General features: G+C 36.6%; 6 protein-coding genes across 6 annotated transcripts; 2 read left to right on the top strand and 4 right to left on the bottom strand. All coding sequences in view use genetic code 12, as the record gives it.

Moving 5' to 3' along the window:
- Positions 1-431: 431 nt before the first annotated feature.
- On the top strand, positions 432-3,599 carry PVL30_004630 (uncharacterized protein; the record flags this gene model as incomplete). Its single annotated transcript, XM_001524724.2, has 1 exon — positions 432-3,599. One exon carries the CDS (start codon positions 432-434, stop codon positions 3,597-3,599), a length of 3,168 nt encoding a protein of 1,055 aa, XP_001524774.2.
- A 212-nt stretch (positions 3,600-3,811) lies between these two features.
- On the bottom strand, positions 3,812-5,530 carry RMS1 (Ribosomal lysine N-methyltransferase 4; the record flags this gene model as incomplete). The annotated part of the gene is made up of 1 exon (XM_001524723.2): positions 3,812-5,530. The coding sequence occupies one exon, from the start codon at positions 5,528-5,530 to the stop codon at positions 3,812-3,814; it is 1,719 nt and encodes a 572-aa protein (XP_001524773.2).
- Positions 5,531-8,956: 3,426 nt separating this feature from the next.
- Positions 8,957-10,021, bottom strand: BUB3 (mitotic spindle checkpoint protein Bub3; the record flags this gene model as incomplete). Its single annotated transcript, XM_001524721.2, has 1 exon — positions 8,957-10,021. One exon carries the CDS (start codon positions 10,019-10,021, stop codon positions 8,957-8,959), a length of 1,065 nt encoding a protein of 354 aa, XP_001524771.2.
- Positions 10,022-11,570: 1,549 nt separating this feature from the next.
- PVL30_004627 (uncharacterized protein) lies at positions 11,571-13,799 on the top strand (the record flags this gene model as incomplete). The annotated part of the gene is made up of 1 exon (XM_001524720.2): positions 11,571-13,799. The coding sequence occupies one exon, from the start codon at positions 11,571-11,573 to the stop codon at positions 13,797-13,799; it is 2,229 nt and encodes a 742-aa protein (XP_001524770.2).
- Positions 13,800-13,902: 103 nt separating this feature from the next.
- Positions 13,903-17,406, bottom strand: RGR1 (mediator complex subunit; the record flags this gene model as incomplete). The annotated part of the gene is made up of 1 exon (XM_001524719.2): positions 13,903-17,406. One exon carries the CDS (start codon positions 17,404-17,406, stop codon positions 13,903-13,905), a length of 3,504 nt encoding a protein of 1,167 aa, XP_001524769.2.
- Positions 17,407-18,169: 763 nt separating this feature from the next.
- PVL30_004625 (uncharacterized protein) lies at positions 18,170-20,263 on the bottom strand (the record flags this gene model as incomplete). The annotated part of the gene is made up of 1 exon (XM_001524718.2): positions 18,170-20,263. The coding sequence occupies one exon, from the start codon at positions 20,261-20,263 to the stop codon at positions 18,170-18,172; it is 2,094 nt and encodes a 697-aa protein (XP_001524768.2).
- Positions 20,264-21,585: the final 1,322 nt, after the last annotated feature.

Genomic DNA, 21,585 nt, shown 5'->3' with positions numbered 1-21,585 from the left:
ATATATATTTTTATTTTTTATTATTTTTTTTTAAAATTTTTTTTTCTTCTTTTTTTTTTTTTGGGGGGGGGGGGGGGGGGGGGAGTTCTGGGCTTTTCAGAACGGTATTGTGACTATTCCGATAATCAATTTACAATTCATTTCATTTACACATATCTCTCAACTCTACCGTCAATACAGTTCCTACAAGCATTACATCTAACATATTAATCACCATTCCCTCCCTGTTTTCTAAATTCTGCAAAGAAAGAAGAACAAAAAAACAAAAACAAAAACAAGAACTCAAAAGATACAGTTCCAGCGAGCAGTAATTGTTCCTTCTATCTTATATGTCCATCTAATCCGATTATTACACTTGTATCCTCAATCCATCAATCCCTTACACAACTACAATCCATGGCTGAAATAGTTTCAAAAACAATAACTACACGATGATACTCACACGACCATTACTATCACTGCTACCGCTAAGACCACTCCAATCAAAACAGCTTCTACAACAGCTCCTATTGAAAGTTTTGCTTTTAAGCTGGTGGCTCTCGCTCGTTAGTGCCACGTTTGTTGACAGCAAGCTCTGCAGCTCTCATAATCTCAAACTCAAGCCCTTCATTACCGATGCAGCACTCGACGAAGAAAATAAGTTGTTGAAATTCTTTATCAATACGCAAGTGTTGAGTATACACCCAGAGGATAATAAAAATCGAGACATTATCATTTCCGATGTCAACCTGACTACGAACCGATATACAACCTTTCATATCGATATTGACTTTATGGGGAAGAACTTTATCAGCGAAAATAAAAGATTTTGCGACATGGTTTCGGTCAAAAATACCACTGCATATCAAAATAGCCCAAGATTTGCCAGCAAAACAATACCACTGGATGGGGAAGATGGCACTGATGGCGACGAAGAGGCGGAGATCACTCTGGTAGTATCTTCGTTGGAAGAAATCCACGAAAGTGAACCCACGGGCAAAGACTTTGCTGGATCAAACTCAACTATACAATCATTATTTTCCAACTCCACTGGGACCTTGGTGTCGTGTCCGCTTTACTACAATGACTCCATAATGTTGTATTATGAAGCAGACGTGAGTGAACATTTCCATCGGTTGGGTTCTTATCAAGTCAAATTTTCAGTCATTTCAAACGACAACGAGTCAAGTACAATAGGATGCGGCAATTCCTACGTCACGCCATTTCAGCCAGATGCAATATCTGATTTGGTTATTTTGGGGGTGTTGACATTGATGTCCGCAGCGGCGGCCATAAATATATTTATTGTGTCCTACTCGTCATACCAAGAATCGTCAAACCCTTTTTTATTCAAGGCTTCGACTTTCTGCAACAAGAAATTGCTCGAACAAGTCGATGCCAGTGTAATTGGCCTTATTATGTACTTGCAATATGTCTCGTTCCTTGGGGGATTGGGACTTGCATACCCAGGTTTTTTACAACCAATGATTGGCCTGGTTAAATGGTGTATGCTTCTTGGAATAACAGCTGTGTCTCATAGCAAAGAGATGGAGATTTATAAGGAAGATAATGTGTATGTCACTTTATCGAGCGGCGGGTTATCAACATTGGCGTTATATGGCGGAGGACTTGAGCTAATTGACCTATGGCCAAACTTTATGATCGTTCTTTGTGCTCTATGCTGTCTCATTGTGGTAGCCAGACAATTGTTTATCTTTGTCAAAAAAGTGTTTGATCGCATGTTGCGAAAATGGCTTCCAAATCAGCGACTAATTCATGGAAACTCATCAACATTTGCCTTTTTCTCAAAGAAAAATTTGTACTTGATATTGGGACATGTCCTACAGCTATGGTTTTACACCTTTGGTATGCCATTCTTAGTGATTACATCATTTATGTTTTTAGCTGCCAATGACATCAATGGCAGGCATCGGAATTTTGCCAGCTATTGGGAGTTGAGTAAATGCGCGTTTTCATTCACAACACCTTACGAAGAATTGATGATACCACTGACGGTGTTTACATTTGGCGTTAGCAGCGACCCTTCTTCTTCTTCTTTTTCTTCCAGGGCATCGTCTTCAACACTATCAACGGTTGAAGGAGCAAGTGCCGATTCAATGCATATCATTACCAAAAATGACGATTACTCAAGCCACAATTATACCTCTTCACCGTTTTACAATTCCACATTAGAGCAACAATATCAAAATGAGAGGGGTGAGAAATATATGAGTGTGTCCACTACGTGCTTGGTGTTTGGTGGGATATTGTTTGCATGCTGGATTGGATTACTGATTTGGTTTATTTTCCACTATTTGATTCGAATCACCAAAAAATTCCGAATCAAAAGCTCAAAGAATGTCTCAAAGCTTTATACGAATCTCAAGACTATTTTGATCTGGTCCTTACTATATTATGAATATAAACCACAACGAGTATATTTTGTCATTTTTGACCTTTGCCTACTATTTACACAGCTGATGGTTATTGGTCTTTTGCAAAAACTTGGTATCGTTCAAGTCTTTTTCTTACTAGCACTTTCCATGCTAGAGCTCTTTATGCGGTATTTCTTTAAACCATATTATGTCAAAGTAAAACCATGGTCAACAAAATTTATTTTTCCAGTGGCAAAATTTCTTTGTACTGCACTTTCAATGGCATATATTAGGACATGGCAAGTAAGTGAAACTGTTAAAACATATGTGGCATATATTCAGTTGTTGATACATGCGTTTGTGGCAATTGTCTTTATCATTCAATTACTTTATTTGTTTGCAAAGACTTTGGTGTCGATGTTCAAGGTTAAAAAATGGAAAACAATCGATTCAACACAAGTCAGTATGATGAATGGCGTTGATGAGTTTGATCGTGCATTTGAATATAGACCAGTTGTTCCTGCATACAAACCTATGGATGCAGCACTCATGAAACACGAGACTGAATCTACTAATTTTAATGATGCTGATGCTGATGCTGCTGCTGCTGATGATGATGATGATAATAATTACGATGGTTACCTCGATGATAATTTTTATTTTCGAGGAACTAACATATATGCTAAAGATAATGATACGAGGTCTGATTTGGAATCGAACTATTCGTTTTTGCAACAGCAAAAGGAATCCGACTCCAGGAAGCTTAGGAATGACTACAAGGTTAGAGAAGCCGATCAAATATACCACAAATACTTTACTGATGATCAGATTGACCCTGAAATTAAGGAACTTTGGGACTCGCGTAAATTTTACAATGATTCGCCAGCGCCAGTAGAAGAGTTGGAAATGAAACCGTTCACAATGAGAATGAGAAACAGGCTTTACGGAAGGAACAATGTCAAGTGCGAGGGGACACAGTGGAAGAATAAATATAAGAATAAGAAGGAGGCCACAAAGAAAAATAATGATACCATGACCGCAGATATCACCACCGCAACAGGATTCCAGGTTTCTCGACCAAAGAAATTAGTTGTCAAAACATTGGAGGAAGTTCAAGTACAACATGGAATTGGTAGACTGAAAGATATGCAAGGTTTACATGATTCACAAGATACGCGTAGAGGCAGCAACAGCAGCAGCATGATGATGATGTCAGAGGAAAGTTTACTGAAGGAATCCTTTTAAAAGCTGAGTTTGTTTTGGGGTTTTGTTTTTATATTTGTGAATACCTATTCTGGAAATAGTTTTATTTTTTTTTCAATTCTAGTTCTTTTTTTTTTTATCTTATTCTTTTTGTTATCGAGAAGAAAAAGCATGAGGGCAAAAAAAAAACAACAACAGAAAAGTCAATAAATAACGATAATTAATCTGTCTATAAGTAGTCTATAAGTAATCTATTATCTCTTTCTAACTTGCTTTTTCTTGTTTTTCTCTTCTTCTGCATCAGTTGCTGGTCGTTTCTTTTGAAGAGCTCGAAGAAATTTATCGTCAGCAATTATCTTTATCTTTTCACCCAAGGTCTTCTCCAATGTTGTTGTGACATCTTCTCTGCAAGCTTTAAGTGATTGATACTCTGACTTTAATACAACCTCAGCCATTAATTCACGGCTTAAGTTAGATATATCGCGATTGAATGGCTCAGCAGCATAGTTTGGATATTGGTCCATTCGGACTTCAAAAATTGCGTCAAAGTTTGTCATAAAATCTTTTGTAACTTTCTTTGACTCGATTAATTGATAGCACTTGAGATATATTCGTCTCACGGAATAGAAATCAACTGTTTCGTTGAGCATCAAAAATGTTGTGAGAAGTTGAATCAAAAAAATAAGTTCTACAATGACTTCTCCACTTCTAAAGCAGTCATATGAATCAATCACAACTTCAAATACTCCATCCTCAGAATGCTCATCCGATTGTTCCTGTAGCGAAATTTCAGCTATCAATCTCAATAATGACTCAAGGTAGTCTTCTTCAACGTTGTATTTCTCCAAGAAAAATTGCTTAATGATTGAAAGCGGGATTTCTCCAAAATCATGTTTTGAGCCTTGGAGCTCAACGTACCCATACCTCCGTAAGATCTCACTATTTGGATGCTCAGAGTATGTATTGTAGATTTGCTCGCCTTTTTGGATAGGTTCAATTGCTTTAATAACGAGGTTTTCATTTGCATCGGTTACAATGGCATTGTTGTAATTTGTGTCTGCGTTCAATGTATCTGCAAACGGCACCATAGACTTGAGGTAACCATCAATAATAATTGCAATCTCTTGTCTCTCTTCAATATCTTTTAGATCCTCAATATCTCTATCTATAATTTCTTCTTGCTGCTCCTGCTGTTCTGCAGCACTTGCATTGGCATTAGCACTAACTTCAGCATTATCATCTCCATTTTCAGTCGTCTCTTTTTCTCCAGTAGATTCTTCAAATTCGCTTTCATTTTCCTTTTCTTCTTTGTCTTCATCTACGGCTGTTCTTGGTTGATTTCGCCTTTCTTTTGCAGCAAATTCCTCCAATTTCTCTTCTTCTTGTTCTGTTATTTCCACATCAAAGGAGTATGACATAATGAGCGTGGCCACTACATTGTATTGTTCCAGAGTAACTCCTTCGAGATCAGTAATACCCAATTTGTGAATAATTTTCATTATACGATCAAACATTTTGTCGGCTTGGTCTTTACCAACACGTTCCAAGATGCAGGATGGTTGTAGTTGATTTAACTCGTTTGAGCTCCAAAACATCAATTGATCAAAGTTTGACGTTGGAAGTACGTTTAAGTAACTTTTCCATTTACTTTGTTCTCTGTTTTGCAACTCATACAATAGGATGATAATTAGAGCTTCCCAATGGTTCAAGTGTAAAAGTCCATATTTCAACTCGGGGTACTTTGCAACAAGTGAGTTTTGAGTGACATTCAATAACGCCAGTTTAGGTATAGTAGCAATGATTTCATCTTTATCAATATTCGCCAATGCGATCACACCCCGTCCTTGTTTGACAGATGTGTAATCGTGGATTGCAACCTTGTCACTAATGTCATAATTATTTTGTTTCAACCATTCTAGGTAATTTACTGTTTCGTCATGAAATCCTTTCCTTGCATCATTTGTAAGCGACATCCTGAGACTTCCTTGTAGATATAATCTAGCCTCTAGCAAAGACCGCTTTTGAGATACAACTGAGTAGAATCCAAACTTGGGCCGTAAAGATATATATTAGTATATATATGCTTCTCAAATACAATTAATTTCTATATATATATTTTTTTGATGCAAAAGGTTTCACACACACACACACACTCTCTCTCTCTCTCTCACTCTCTCACTCTCTCACTCTCTCACTCTCTCTCTTTCTCTCTATCCTCATTTATTCTAGTAGTCGATCTTGTTTCCTCACGAAGAACGCAGTACTATAAACTGAAGATGATTCAAGAACCCTAGTGGATTAATTTTTGAGATATTCTGCCTTTTCTTTTTAAGCAAGTCCGTTTCAAAAGCTTTGTGTGTTTATTATGGAGATGTATACATAAATACTCATGGGCAATTGAAGTAGGTTTTATACAATTTTTTCTTAGTTCTGTATTGGTGATGGGATGACGTTGTTGGGCTTACTAAAAACTGTATAGTTCAACAAAGTTTGACTTCAAGGCTACATGTTAGAGTGGAAGTAATAGGATACATGATATATGCTAAGAAGTTGAAAATTTTTCTAGACAGTTTATGAAACGTACTTTTCCTTTACTACTTTTACAGAATGTTAAACACATTTAATTGCAACATATTTAAAAACAGTAACAACAGAAAAGATAACCAGAAAAGGTAACCAAAACAGTTTTCATATACACGTGAGGAGGTAGGGGGTAGGGGTTCAGAAAAGGAAGTTTGTGCAATTTCAACAAAAGAATTAAACGATCTCATAACATGCTTTAACGATGACTTTGTTGAAGATCACGCACTTACGGAGTTAATAATCATATGGATCCTTTTTAGCAATAATCTCATTATTACTACCGTCTAAAACATTGTGGCCACAGAAATTAAAAGTAGCTCCATTAGCAAAACGAGTCCAATGCTGCTGCTCCTTTGAAAGATCACTCTGTGGATATTGATCCCAATTGTGCTAATGAAAGTGTTTCTCCTGAGAATGTGTCTCTGACAAAACACTTGGAACCCTTGAAGGTGAGATATAAACGATCTCGCCATTCGAAAATCTTTACACCTGTCGCTGAACAAACTGTTACACACAGTTTGCCTCCTTTACTCAATTCTACCGAATCTAGTTCAGCGAGAGGAAATTAGGTAATAAACCTATTCAACCTCTAAAGAAAATTAGCAAGACTACTAAAACGTATAGAGATACCGGAATGGTACCTAATGGTGCTACTGTCGATGATTCAGTCGTACCATTGTTGTTTTGTATTAGTCCTGATGATATCGAGATTGAATGGAATGCAGATAATGAATCTGATCTAGATGGTATTGAATTGTCTGAGAATGATTCAATGAACCTATTGGCTACTTGTCTTATGGCTGCAAATAGTGCTGTGGACAAAGGTACTGGAGGACCAAATACATACTTACAAGCAATGAATTCAGATGAATCAGAGTTATGGAAAACAGCATGTGATGATGAGATTAAAGCTCATGTGGAAAATGGAACTTATGAATTGGTTGATTTACCAAAAGGTCGAAGAGCTATAACTTGTAAGTGAGTATTCACAAGAAAAGCTGATGGAAGATATAAGGCTAGATTGGTAGTGTGTGGATTTAGCCAAGTAAAAGGGTATCGATTATAATGAAACGTTTGCACCAGTTGTGAGATATGAATCAGTAAAAATCTTACTTTCCATGGCTGCCCAATATAAAATGCAAATACATCAGACGTATGTAACTACAGCCTTCTTAAATGCAAATCTAAAAGAAGAAATATACATGAGACAACCAGAAGGATATGTAGTTGAGGGTCAAAAGGATAAGGTTTTGAAGTTGAATAAATCATTATATGGTTTAAAACAAGCTCCATTAGAATGGAATGAAAGAATTAATGAAGTGTTACTCAGCTTAAATTTCACAAGGAACAGAGCGGAATATTGCATTTATTCCAGAAAAACTGAAGATTCGTTTGTGATTATTGCATTATATGTTCATGATCTTCTTATTGCTGGTACCACAATCAAAGCTATTGAAGAGGTAAAGAAAGGGTTGATGAATTCATTTAAAATGAAAGATTTAGGAAAAGTTGGTAAATTCTTGGGTATGATTATTAACCAAAATGAGAACTGTGATGTTAAATTGAGCTTAAGCGATTATATCACAAAGATGCTTAAAGAATTTGGTATGAGTGATTGCAAAGCAGAAAAGACTCCATTTTATTCAAACTCATCACTTAATGAAGTAAATGATCAACAACAGAATTATGGAAATGTTTTGCAGTATAGAATGCTTGTTGGAAAATTGTTATTTGCATCAAATACGGTTAGGTTTGATATTACTCAAATTGTTGGTGTTTTATCAAGGTTCTTGCAGAATCCAAAGGTTATACATATGAAAACTGCCAAACGTGTTTTAAGATATTTGAAAGGAACAATCGAATATGGTATCAAGTACACTTGCAAACAAAAAAATTCAATCAAAGGATTTTGGCGTGATGCTGACTGGGCGAATGATAAAGTCTCAAGAAGGTCAATTCCTGGATATGTATTTAAATATGCAGGTGGACCAATAACTTGGCGATCAAAGAAACAAGCTGTGGTGGCAATTAGTACTGCTGAAGCAGAATATATGTCATTATGCGAGGCTGTCAAAGAAAGCTTATGGTTAAGTAATGTATTCAAGGACTTTAATATTGAACTTGGCGAAATGATTATTTGTGAAGACAATACGAGTACTATTGATATGACAAAACATCCAGCATTTCATTATCGAAGCAAACATATTGATATTCTGTGTGCTTTTACTAGAGACCATGTTGCAAAAGGAAATGTTAAGATTGAATATTTTCCAACGAAGTCACAAATAGTCGACATGTTCACCAAGACATTACCAAAGCCACAGTTTATAAAATCGAGAGACTTATGTTCAGAAGTTAATTAAAAAGGAAATTAAGCTTAAGAGAGGGTGTTGAAGATCGCGCACTTACGGAGTTAATAACTATGTGATTACGGAGTTAAGAATCATATGATTATGGAGTTAATCTTAATTACCTAGGTGAAACGTATGGAATGATACGATTATACAAATTGGATATGTATAAGGATTTGGAAGAATATATAAAGTGATATATTCTCCAAGAATAGTTTTTTTGTAGTTTATAGTTTTATAAAGTATCAAATTGTGATAACAAAAGTAGTACAAAATGTCTGAACGAGTCCTTACATTACAACAGCCTTTACCGACACGCTAGTTAATAAACATTTGTTTTTTATTCTTTTATTTCTTTTTCTTTTTCTTTTCTTTTCTTTTTCTTTTTCTTTTCTTTTCTTTTTCTTTTTCCATCTTGTTCTTCAATTTCAATAGTCTCTTCCTATAGATATATCAACGTGTCCCTCAACCTAATTGTTTGACATAAATTTTGCTTGGATGTCGGGAATTCATGTCCTCAGAAAGGCTTCTTCGTCTCATAAAAGTATCGTCACTGGTAGCCACTGCAAGTAGTTTCCCATTGCTACTAACGTCCATTTTTGCAACGCTTTCTACTACACCTTGCTGGTCTCTAGGTTCAAATCGAGGGAATTGCTTCATTCTCTTCCTTTTTTCAATGTCCCACAAACAAACATGTCCATCTGAACTTCCTGTTAAAAGCATATAATCTTTTTTCTTGTCAAATGCAATAGAGTTTATAGGAAATACAATATCCGTACCTGTCATTTCATCGTAATGTCGATGGCTCTTGAAAATGAAGCGCTTGGAGTTTTGAACATCCAAAGAAGGGTTGAAATATTCAATAGACACCCTTGCATCGATAGTGGCTACTGCAAACCCTTCTTGGTTGGGGAAAGTTTTGATATCCTTAAACTGATATCGTAACCCTACATCTCTAGTTTCAATTGGTTCATGCAAATTCTTGAGATCGTAAATCTCAATGACATTATCACTGAGACCCAAAATCAAATATTGATCGGTAGAGTCCATTGTATGGATTTTGCGTTTATTAGGATAAACGCCAATGGGCTTGCGCTGTCTTGAGTCCAAATGTTGCAAATTCCGGTTAAAGGAGCTGGCTATTATAGAGCAGGTTGTGCCCCCCAGACAGATATTGTTGATACCATTTTCATGCGAGTCATTTTCGACTATTTGAGCAAAGCTAGTGCCAAGTTTCATGTTTTCAAATTCCAACTCTTGAACAGAACCATCTAGTGAACCAATGATGGGCGAGCTAAATTGGGGATAAAGTAGACACAAGGGTGTTTCTGCAGTATCTAGCGTACACACGGGATCAATTGTGGGCTTTTCGTGTGGATAGTTTTCAAACGGTTTGCAATTGTATAAAAGTAACTTGTTACACCATGTGGATACTAGTAGATTGTCCTGCGCATCCTGTGAGAATTTCGTATCTGAGATAATATCTAGATGTTTTGGCGAAGTCAATTGTATAAAGTCTGAACTCATCATTGATGATATATATTTTGAGAAATGTTGTCTTATGTCCTTAAAATATTGTTAACTTTTGTAATGTGTTTCTTATCTTTGTAGTTTTCTAGAAGAAAAACACCTTAAAAAGAAAAAGAAGTAAAAAGAAAGAAAAAACGATTAATATGTGGTGAAGGGAATATGGTTTTAAAATTAAGCGTGACTTCCCCAAATAAACAAAAATAAAATAAACAAAAATAAAATAATATAAAATAAAATAGAATAGAATATAAAGGGATATACAAAGAGAGGAGGAAAGTGAGAGCCCCGTGTCTATTGTGCGATGTAATACATTTTGCGTATTTGCGTATTTTGGTGAATGCGTTTAATTGTGGAGAAGAAGAATGGCAAAATGAGTTCCACTCGTTACTAATACTAGTACTACTACTACTACTACTGCTACTACTACTGCTACTACTACTTCATCTCCTTCTCCTTGGGAAAAGATCACCAGTTTTGACAATTCACTAAGAACTAATAGAATAAAGCTGGTTTTTTCCTTGCTTGGTCTTAACGTTACTTTTATTTTTTTTCTTTTTCAAAAATTTAAGACTGGCTCATATACTAATGCTTCAACCTAAAAAATTAAAAATCATCTCCAATAGTGCTTACATCGTAGGTACGATGCCATCGTCTAAAGAGATTAAGGAACTCTGGGGAAAGCTTTCATTCACATAGCTGAAAAGAATGAAGAACAGAAAATGAGAAATTTACTGCGCTACCAACTGTCAATGTAAGTTTGTTTTTCTTTCTAAATAAACAACTTCACCCCCCCCCCCCCCCCCCTCGTTTCTATAATGAATTTTATTTTTCTCTTTTTTTTTATTTTTATTTTACATTTTATATTTCTCACGATTTCAGCCTTCTAAGTAATTGTAAATCATAATGAGACCTTATAACATGAAGTCTGAGTCAAAATCAATTAAAAATTTTAAGAAATAAAAGCAGGAAATTAAACAAAACATAGCAAATCAGATCATATCATAATGCCATTTTGGATCATATGAATCATATCGATAATTCACGTATATATTTTTTTTTCTGTTTTGGAATCAAAAGATGTTTGATTAAAACCTGTTTCCTATTAGAAAACTGCGTAGCATGGATGAGAGAGTACTGCACCGCATAAGACTTCCTAATCTGGCATTTTTCAAAATACTTTGCAAAAAAGAATTTTATTACAAAGTAACAGAAGCAGGCAAGGAGCGAAACAAAGGAAGATAGAACGAAAATATAATTCCCATTAAATTTTAGATTCCAAAGCAGACGAAAACCTCTCTTACTCAAAAATTGAACCAAATTTTAAAGTATATAACGATCAAGTAATTGCTTCTTACCACTAAACCAACTAACGTGAAATAGATTTTCAAATTAGACCTATATATAAAAAAACAAACTACAACAACGAAACAACAAATAACAAATAATTATTACATAAAATACATATCAGTATATATATGTACAAATAGGTATTGAGGATTAGAAATAATAAAGTGAGAAAGTGAGAAAGTGAACAACGAAATTGTGGATTATGGCAGATAACACATCAAATCATTCGAGCTCAAGTTCAAATTATGCCTCTGTAAGGGTACCCAAGCCAGATTTGGCCTCGATTGCAAGCACATCAACAAATAGATCACCCGTCTCACCCACAGTTTATGAACTGTTACCACCATCCAACTTGAGTGACATAGATTCGATTGAAGCAGGGCTCCCACATCGTAGCGATACCATCATAGCCCCACAAGCACAAGCCCAACTGCTGGAGCAAAATACAACGCAGCATATGCTGCACCATGATCGTGGTTACGATCCAATGAGTAGAGACCAATCTACAGGTTCGAGTTCTGTCTCTGCATTATCTTCACAAGAGTCGGTTGTACAAGGTCTTGACTTGACCAAAAGCCGGTCAAAGAGAGAATTTAGTGCCCACCATCCACACGAGGATAGTAGCAGAAATTTTAGCACCCAGTCTAGTGGTCTGGGCTTGTACTTGCCTTCACACCTTAAACGAGAATCCATCTTGAGCACTTTTAGTCAATACTCGGCAAAGACAGAACACGAGGAAGCCACTCATGTTGTAGTGAAAAGGTCAGACTCAACAAAGCTTAGATACCTTAGAGGAACTAGCAAAGACGCAAAAGAGACAGAACAAGAGCAGAAAAATGAACAAGAAAACGAACAAGAAAATGAACAAGAAAATGAACAAGAAAATGAACAAGAAAATGAAGGACACGCTTTTGGAGAAGGCACATCAGCAGAACACGCTCAAGTTAGAAGAGAAGAAAAAAGGTCAAATAGCCCCATGCTTCAAGTTCCGAAACAAATCATTTCTCAAGACTATTCTGGGGAAGATTTTCTTGACTCTTCAAGGTCCCCATCAGCAACCAGAGAACTAAATGATGACGATCATGACGACGATGACGACGACGATGACGACGACGATGATGATGATGATGGAAAAAGTTCGATATTGATGGGTAAATTACCTACAGCATCCACTAGACCAAGCAAACTCCACATTGCAAATCCAGACAAGAGTTTCCAAACCAACATTGAAGGTTCCATACCTGCGCGCTCGCCAAGACGGCCACAATCGATTATTGGACCTTCTGGAACTGATGATATTAGTCGTAGCAGCATCATCATTGGACAATCACTTACAGCCACCACTGGTTCATCTCCACTGGGAAGAGGTAATGATAAAGCCAATTCTAAGAGGATGTCTACACAGCTTAATGATGATTTAGACAAGTTGATGAATGATGCATCCTCGATGTCTTCGTATAATCCAGAGAGATTCGTACCTCCTCCACCAGCAGCTGACCTTGAAGTTACTGAAGTTGACGTTGATAGCTCTGACCAGAATGCCACGGCAACAACCATGGACAAAAGTACTGGTGATATGCGTGGCGACATTAGTGGCGACATTAGTGGTGCTGGTGTATACACTGGAGGTGATGCTGCCAATGAAGTGATTGAACAATCGATTCAATATCCCACTTCTGTACCTGGTTCGAAACCATCACCATCGTCTCCACAAAGTTTTGATCACTCCAGTTTATTGAAAAATGCAAAAAGTCGTCACAGTACTGGTCCTGATATTAGTAATGAGGGGTCAAGTTTACCACCAAGACCATCGGAAGATAAACTACGTCGTGCCAGACAAATTTCTGCCAACTTGCAAAAGAGACATCTGCAAGAAAAAGATATTAGCCTTGGTACATTACCTAATGTCAGTAAGCTTCAAAACGAGCATGGGGATATCATAGCTACGGAAGCTGATTTAAATGATGAAAATTATATCGATATTGAAGAGCCTATTACACATCCTTCGCGAGGAAAATCCGTAAAGAATTCCATACGAAGACCCCAAAAGGAAAGTCACCATAATCATCATCATCAACATCATCATAATAGTAGTAATAGTAAAAAAGATTCAACCATGTTAAGAAAGAAGAGCAAGAGGAAGTCGAAGCAAGGAACTGGTACAAGTGGCATTAGTGGTGGTGGATCTGGGTCAGAACTAAAGCCATTTAGCTATAATACTTTGATCTCATTACTTGAAAGTATGAACGGAACAATTATCGGTGAAGAGTTTAGCTCTTTGAATATACCAATCCGAGAAAAACAATTAATTGAGAAAATTATTGACAGTTTGAGCAGATTGAGCTCAGACATGATTTTGGATCAGGAGAGGTACGATACAGGGTTGAAGAGGATGGAGCAAGCATTGCGTGTTTTAGAAGGCTTTAATTAGCAAATAGAAAAATGTAGACATACTACGGGCTCTTGTATTTAAGAAGACGCTTTCTAGTTTTAATCTAAATATTTTTTTTTTGTGAGACAGTTGCTCAATGTTGTTATTCCGAGACATATTGTATAAAACATTTTGTAATCCTTTGCATCATCTGTTCAACCAAGTTCGTGCTTGCAAGTATATCTTGGTTCAATTTCACCAATACCTGACTCTCATCGAAATTAATCAACTCGTCATTTTTGTCTCTTTCCATCTCAAGAATACTCTTGTACATCATATCAAAAAGTTTCTTGAATTTGGTTTGCTTAACGTGTGGATTATTCTGGAAAGATATTTTAACCAATCGCTCTTGCTTTTTACCTAACTTGTCGAATTTATTGCGCTTAAACTGGAGTGAGATAAGAATCTTGTCCTTTTGTATCTTTTTCGAGTTGTTGATTGTTGACGAGAGATTAAACATAAACTGAATGTGGTTAAGGTTGTTGAACACGCAATCAAAATGAATCTTGTGCAAACCATTGTTCAACTTCAAAGAATCTTGTTGCTCGTGTAGCATCGATTGCACTTGTTTGATAGTTTGAAAAATAGGGTTGATGTCTGATAAATACTTTATAATGCCAACAATATTGTCGCTGTGATTCTGCGAAAGGTACTGGTTAAGGAAATGGATAATAAGTTCGGTTTCCCATGTCTTTCTGGCAATGGTTCCAATAGATATCGACTCAGCGGCCTCATTGGGGATCTTGATTACCAATTTATCTAAACTGTCATTAGCCTTGATAGTTATTTCATCAGTTGAGTTGTCGAGAACCTTAATATCATTACTCTTTAATTGGTCCAAAATCTTGAGTAAGTTGTTCAACTTGCTCAAACTATTAAATATCGTATCCAAGAAATGGGTTTTCCCAGAATCACCAATGATTTCTTCAAGGTCCCTCGAAGTCAGAATCTCGAATGATTGATTCTTCTCGTCAATAATAAGGTTTAGTTTTTCCAACTCTGGCGAACTTTTAATATCCAGGTTCTTTAATTTTCCAAATAACCTCAAATGCATTTTCTTGTTCAGGTGGTTAAACGCGTGGTTATCGTGGTTTTGAATCTGATTTATAAGTTGGATTTCAAGATATAATCTGGGTGATGAGTTTTCGATAGGCAACAACCCTTCATTGATTACACTAATGAGTGATCTGTGCATAAGATCACCATCCACCAGTGATGCTTTGTCTGTTATTTCAGGAATTCCAATTCCTGCAGAGCCATTCTCACTACTAACGCTTGTTGGTTCTTTATAGCTATCATTGCTAATGTTAAAAAGTTTAGCATTGTCACTATCACCATTATCATCACCACCATCATCATTAACAACACCAACTCTAACATTTCTTTCCCGCATTTCTTCCAATACAACATGATTAATAATCATCTGGAACGACGATTTGCCCAACTGTTTGAAGAAATCATAACTCAACTCTGGGTTGTGACTCAAAAGCTGGAAATGGTTGACTATCCAATTTGCACCAACTGATTTGATTCTTGCTACCCACCAATTAGTCCTTGACGTGGTTCCGCTAATCATCACAATGAGAAACCATGTAGAGGGCCAATGCTTTTTTCTATAAAATTGTATTTTAAAGTTTGCATAAGAACTCACAGTGGCGTTGATGTTGGCGGTCTTGGCACTTGCATCAGTGTCATCACTATTACCATTAACATTATTATTACCGTCACCATTAATACTTTTATTACTAGGGTTTGCCCTACCACCATGGCCAATCAGTATCGATTCTAATAATTTTCGAACTTCCGGTTCATTGAACCTGATGATGCTATTACTGATCCATTCAGTGGCGGTGAGATAATAATTTACTTCCTTTGAAAAAGTCTCGAGCTTCAACTGTAAAATATTCGATGCAACCCATTCAGTTATATCGTACTCGGAAATAAACTGTTTGTTCATCAACAGTGATGCGGGTGGTGGAGCTGAATTTATTCTTTTTAGTAATCGCAACTGCACCGGTGAGGGGTCCAGAAAGTAAAAAAGACCTGTTAATGGGTTGATTGCAAAAATTGTAGACTTTTTAGGAGATATAGAAAATGACAATTGTTGAGGGGTCATCTCTGTGATTTCGTGTGGACAACTGAGCTCAAGTGTTTTGCAAATCTTTTGCATGATTGTTTTGGAATGTTCTAAAATGAACGCCGTGATCGTTTCTTCGATATTAATTTCTCGCGGCGAGTCAACCTCAAACAAATCATCATCTCCGTCCTCATCTTCAATTCTACCTTCAAGTCTATTAGATCCCACTATTTCATTGACAATAGATTGTTGTTCGTATCTTCCATTTTTGAACCAGCGGTAATGCAATTTGGACTCTTCATCGACACCAATCTCTATAAACGATTTCCAATTCAGTGACAGGTACAGAGTAGTCCAATAATTGATCACAATTACCGAACTTCCTGCTCGATAATTGATTTTTAAGTTTCCTTTCCATTTCGTTGAACTCATCAACTCCCGAAGTTGTTTCGAGATGAGATACATTTTGAATGAGATTGTATACTTGTGCAAAAGCTCGTAAAGCCCGTGCAATCCATTTTTGGCGAGCGTCTGATTTGCAACCCTTTCCAACCTTACAAATGATTTTGGCGGTAACCTTGTGGTGTAATTGTATCCATTGTCATAAGCAATAAAACCAGTATTTGGATTGATCCCAAAAAGAAACTTAAAATCAATCATATAGAGAGGGTTATTGAAATTGCGCTCTCTTCCATACTCCGCATCTTCACTTCCGTTCTCAACCTCGTTCTTATCACCATTGTCAACATCAACTATGGAGTCATCAGCCATTGTGATGCTCACTTCAAACTCATCTTTGACTTGAACATACGCTCTTCCATCTCTCACCTCATATTCAAACCTGGAAGGCAAATCCATCAACGCAAACCTTGTCAATATAGCCAAGTTTAAGTCTCGCATTACTTCAAGTATCTTCTCCGGACTGATTTCTTTCTTTTCCAAATAGTTGTGACTTGGTAATTGTGGTCTCTTTTTGTAAAACACTTCCAACGCCGTCTCCAAATCGAAATTTGGTAACTTTGCTGCGCCGAACCCCAGTAGTCCCTGTAAGCTATACATCAACAGATCAAAGTTGAAGTCCTGTAGTCTAAACCAATTCAAGAGGTCAATAAACTTGGAAACATCCTGAGAGACACTGCTCCATTTCACTAGTGTGTATAATTTGACAAAATCGCGTCGTAATAAGACGAGCACCTCCAACAAGTATTTCTTGCGCTTGACATCTGATTCTTCCTCGGCTGTTTTGGATAAATTTTCAACCGCTGTTGCGAGTTGCTTAAATGATTGTTGAGAATAGTACTTGAGCACATTAGCTAGCGGTAGGAGATTCTCTGTAATATGTGGTATTTCCGGTTCTGGATGAGTGGATTGATGATTATCATTGTGGGATATGAGATTCCCATTTGTATGCGTTGTGGTACTTGTAGTAGACACTGGTAATTGTGGTTGTGTTGCTGCTGGTGGTGTTGCTGCTGGTGGTGGTGGTGGTGCTGGTGACCTATTTATCGTTCCATTGTGTTCTGCATCCATTGTAATCTATTCATCGGCAAACAGTAGGTAGTTATTGTAAAAAACAAATTTGTAATGATAGTGGGACAGGTAACAGTAATAGTGGAAGTACTAGTACTAGTAATAATAAAAATATTAATAAAAATAAAAATGATAATATTAAATAATGACAATGACGGTAATAATACAGTAATATAAGAAAAGAGAGTATGTGGATGGATGATGGGGCAGGAAGTGTTTTGTTATTGGTTTTTGGTGGTTACTGGGTCTTGGTTGGTTTTCAAGGGTGTATAATTTTATTAGTTTGTGAGTGTCGCCTTTTGTCTGCATTTGGTGTTTTCGCAAAAAGTTCTCAAAACTATGAAAATATATATTTTAGTGACTTTATTTGAATGTCGCGAATATTTTATCGAGTCGCAAAAGAAAAAGAAAATTTAATTTTAATTAAATAAACAAAAATAATTAATTAAATTAGAGTAAGTAGATGAATAGGTATATAGGGAAAACTCATCGACTTGATCAAAATTGCAATACAATTTTCTTCAACATAAGTAGAAGACTACATCTTCAACAGCAATGACTTTACTGTTTTACAATCGGTTTCTCTCATTTCTTTCTTGAAACAATCAATTCTATTTTTATTTTTTTCTAGAAAATGTATATATTAAAATTTCATAATGATACATTAGCGATCGTAAGATTATTACAACAAAATATTCATGGGAAGAAAGGGAAAGAAAACATAAGGAAATGAACATGAGTTCGATATAATACAACATTTCAATCAAGTCCTCTCTTGATTGTTATATTCCGTGATTGCAGTGGGAACACACTCTTTGAGCCACGAGAACTCCGGCATTTGCAACATTTGTCCCACTGAAGGTCTCCTATCCTTACGCACTAATACAGTGTCGACAAATAGTTTCAATTGGCCAAGAATCTCCTTTATCTCTGGTGAAATCTCTTTATCAGCTAATTTGTAATTGATGTCATTCCAACCCCATTCGATCATGGCAATTCTATGCGCCGTGCTTGTTTTTTTCGATCTTCTTCTTTTGATTACCGAAGGCGAAATACCAGTATTACTCGAAGGAGCACCAGCAGTTGAACCAGTATTTGCACCAGCCTGTTGTTGGCTTTGATAATTTTGTTGATATTGTTGGTGTTGTTGGTGATATTGTACGTGAGCTGGTTGCAAATCAAACGGAAGTTTGTTTTCAAGCATGGAATATACCAAAACACCGATTGACCATGTGTCGGTCAATTTGCCATCATATTTCAAACCCATTAAAATCTCTGGTGAAATATAATCCTGTGATCCACATCTTGTTTGCAATAATTGGTCTGGCGAATCGAGTTTTTTCGAGAGTCCAAAGTCACTCAAATTGATAAATGGTGTAGCCATGATTTGGTCATTGGCAAGTATTTGGTTCACTTCTTCTGGAGAGTAAAGTAAAAGAATGTTTTCAAGTTTGATATCGCGATGGATGACATTGTGGTTGTGCAAATATGCTGCGGTGACAATGATTTCACAAGCAATGCGTCGAATATATGTCCAATATGTGAGATTGTGCAAGTTGGCTTGCTGATTATGTTGTAGCAAGAAGGAGAGCAAATTACCGCCGTGGCAGTAATTCATAAAGAGCAACTGATCTCTATCCAGTGGAATTACCATATCCTCATTTATTTTGGTAAAACCTGGTTCTGAATTTGCAGTGGAAGGGATTGTTTCTGACTCTATTTCCAGTTGGTCTATGTCTATTGTAAGTTGGTAATCTATCAATGTTGTGATACAAGGGTGATGCGAAATGTGGTATAGGATATTGAGTTCTCGTAAAATGAATGATTTAAAGTTTGTTAATTGCGTTTTAGACTCGGGGATGGTGATAATTTTGATTGCTGCTTCGTCACCATAACCGCAATTGTGTTTGTAACTAATAGTTTCGGCATCTGCAACAGTGCCCATGCTATTACCAGCACCATTATTTAAGTTTTTTGCCAATACAACATTACTGAAATTGCCCAGTCCAATCTCCTTTACAAATGTGAATGTAGTGTCATATCTCTTGGAGTAAAATTGTCGATGTGAGAATTTGGAAATTTGTGGTAAAGTAGGAGAAGTATTTGGTGTTATTGGCGAGTCTATAGTGTGCAACAGCAGCAGCAGAGGTCGTCCATCCAGCCCCAAAACTGGTCCCAGAACCGGTCCTTGTCCTTGTCCTTGTCCTGAAACTCTTTCTCTTTCTCTTTCTCTTTCTTTATCCCTCGACGCAATCGAAGAAGCAGTGCTTGAGTTACTTGATGCGTCATGCACGTCGTGAGCTTCGGATGGATTGGAATAAATTCTTTTCTCTGATTTGAGGCTGTGACCACGTGCGATTGGCTTGTAATCCGAAACGACTCTATTGTTCACAGCCAGCATTGACTTGATGGACTCCATGATTGAGTCGTTACCTCTTGGTGGTGAAGATAGTGCTGAGCCTTGGAAATGGCTGTAGTTGGCGAAAGATCCATTCAGCAATACTGGAGTTGGTAGTTGGGTTAACCTATCAAAACACGGCGTTGCTGGACTTGTTGATGCTATGGAAGGCATTGAGCTTTTTGTTTGGTGGGATGGTTGTAATGGAGGTGATGATAGCGATTGGCCTGTACTCGTTGGGATGTTGACGGGTTCTCCAAGTATATTATCAAGGGTTCTCATTGCGTGATGCGGTACTGGTTCATCGTATGGCTGCTGTTGTGGAGGTTGTGATGGTGGTGCTGGTGGTGCTGGTGGTGGTTGTGATGTCTTGTTTTCGTCACCACTGCCATTCGGCACATGGATTGTGAGGTCTCTTTTAAGGCCCCTGGACCGTGCAGATGCTGGGTTCTGGTACATTTCTGTAAATGGTGAGGAATGACTTCAAAAAAATAAAAACAAAATAGAATAAAATAAAAATCAAAGGTAAAAACTGCCTGGTTTATACACTCAACCTTTGTTTACTGGAGTATCCCACTTGGTTCTTTATATTGGTGTGTGTGTGTGTGTGTGCAAGAGAGCAAGGTACCAAAGTAACTATATCCTTCAGCAAGTATGAGATGATGCTTAAAGGCTGTTTTGTAGTGTTGAGTGGTGAAGGGTATAGTTAGGATGGCAGATGGTGGAGCAGGACGATGTGACAGGATGAGTAATAGTAGTAATGACCTTCTGGTATAGTATATATATATATATATATGAATGGTATGTTTTGATTTTTGTTTTGTTTGTTTTGTTTTGGTTACAGTTCCTTTGTTTGTTCTATTTTGTACTTTTTTGGTACTTTTGGTATTGTTTAATACTGTTTTTAAAACTGCTTGTATTTATGTATAAAAAAAAAAGGTCACAAGTTTAGTCTTTGCAAATTCCGTGTCTGTGTGTCTTTGCAATCGGATGTGTCACTCTCTCTATTCAAGTCGTTTTGTTGTGGGCTTTATTTTTCTTTCTTGCTTTCTTTCTTTCTTTCTTCTTCTAATCTTTTACCTATTCCTTCTTTTTGCCTTTTATGATATTTGGGGTTTTATGTCAAAATGCAGAGGATGGGTGGATGCATATATATGGCCCAAGAGAATATTACCAAATGGACAAAGATACCCTAAACCACTTAGAAAGAGAGAGAGTAAGTGTGTGTGTGTGTGTGTGTGTGTGTGCTCAACAACTCTGTAACGGAATGTCACAAGGCTTACAATGTAATAGGAGAGAGGTTTAGTAGTTGATATCTATGTATATATATATATCTACATATATACATATATATTATTTCTAGTTGACAAGAACTAAAGTGTGAACAATCATCAATTTGTTTTGTGAGATAATTTTTGTGGTAGTACTAGTAGTAAATTGTCCACAATGTTCAGAGACACTTGAGCTTCTCAAGCTCCTTGGGCTCCTGTTGTAGTTGTTGTTTTTATATGTATATTTTATTTCAAAAACCCAACATCAAAACTATTGTGTAGTACTGTATGATAACAAGTACAAAGTACAAATTACTTAGAACAATAGTGTAGAGTATCTATCATCATCACTATCATCATCTTCATCATGACTATTCTGTATTTTATTTATTTTAATAATTTCTAATTATTTTACAGTTCATACATTTTAAAAGAGCACACTATGTCTCTGATGATTGCACAAAAAAATAATATACAAAAATAAAATAAACACATTCACACATTCCTATA

The sequence above is a fragment of the Lodderomyces elongisporus genome, chromosome 6 (assembly GCF_030384665.1).
Source record: "Lodderomyces elongisporus chromosome 6, complete sequence".
Taxonomy (NCBI): Eukaryota; Fungi; Ascomycota; class Pichiomycetes; order Serinales; family Debaryomycetaceae; genus Lodderomyces; species Lodderomyces elongisporus.
The sequence above is the reverse complement of the archived record's forward strand: the minus strand, read 5'-3'. Positions and strand labels throughout refer to the sequence as shown.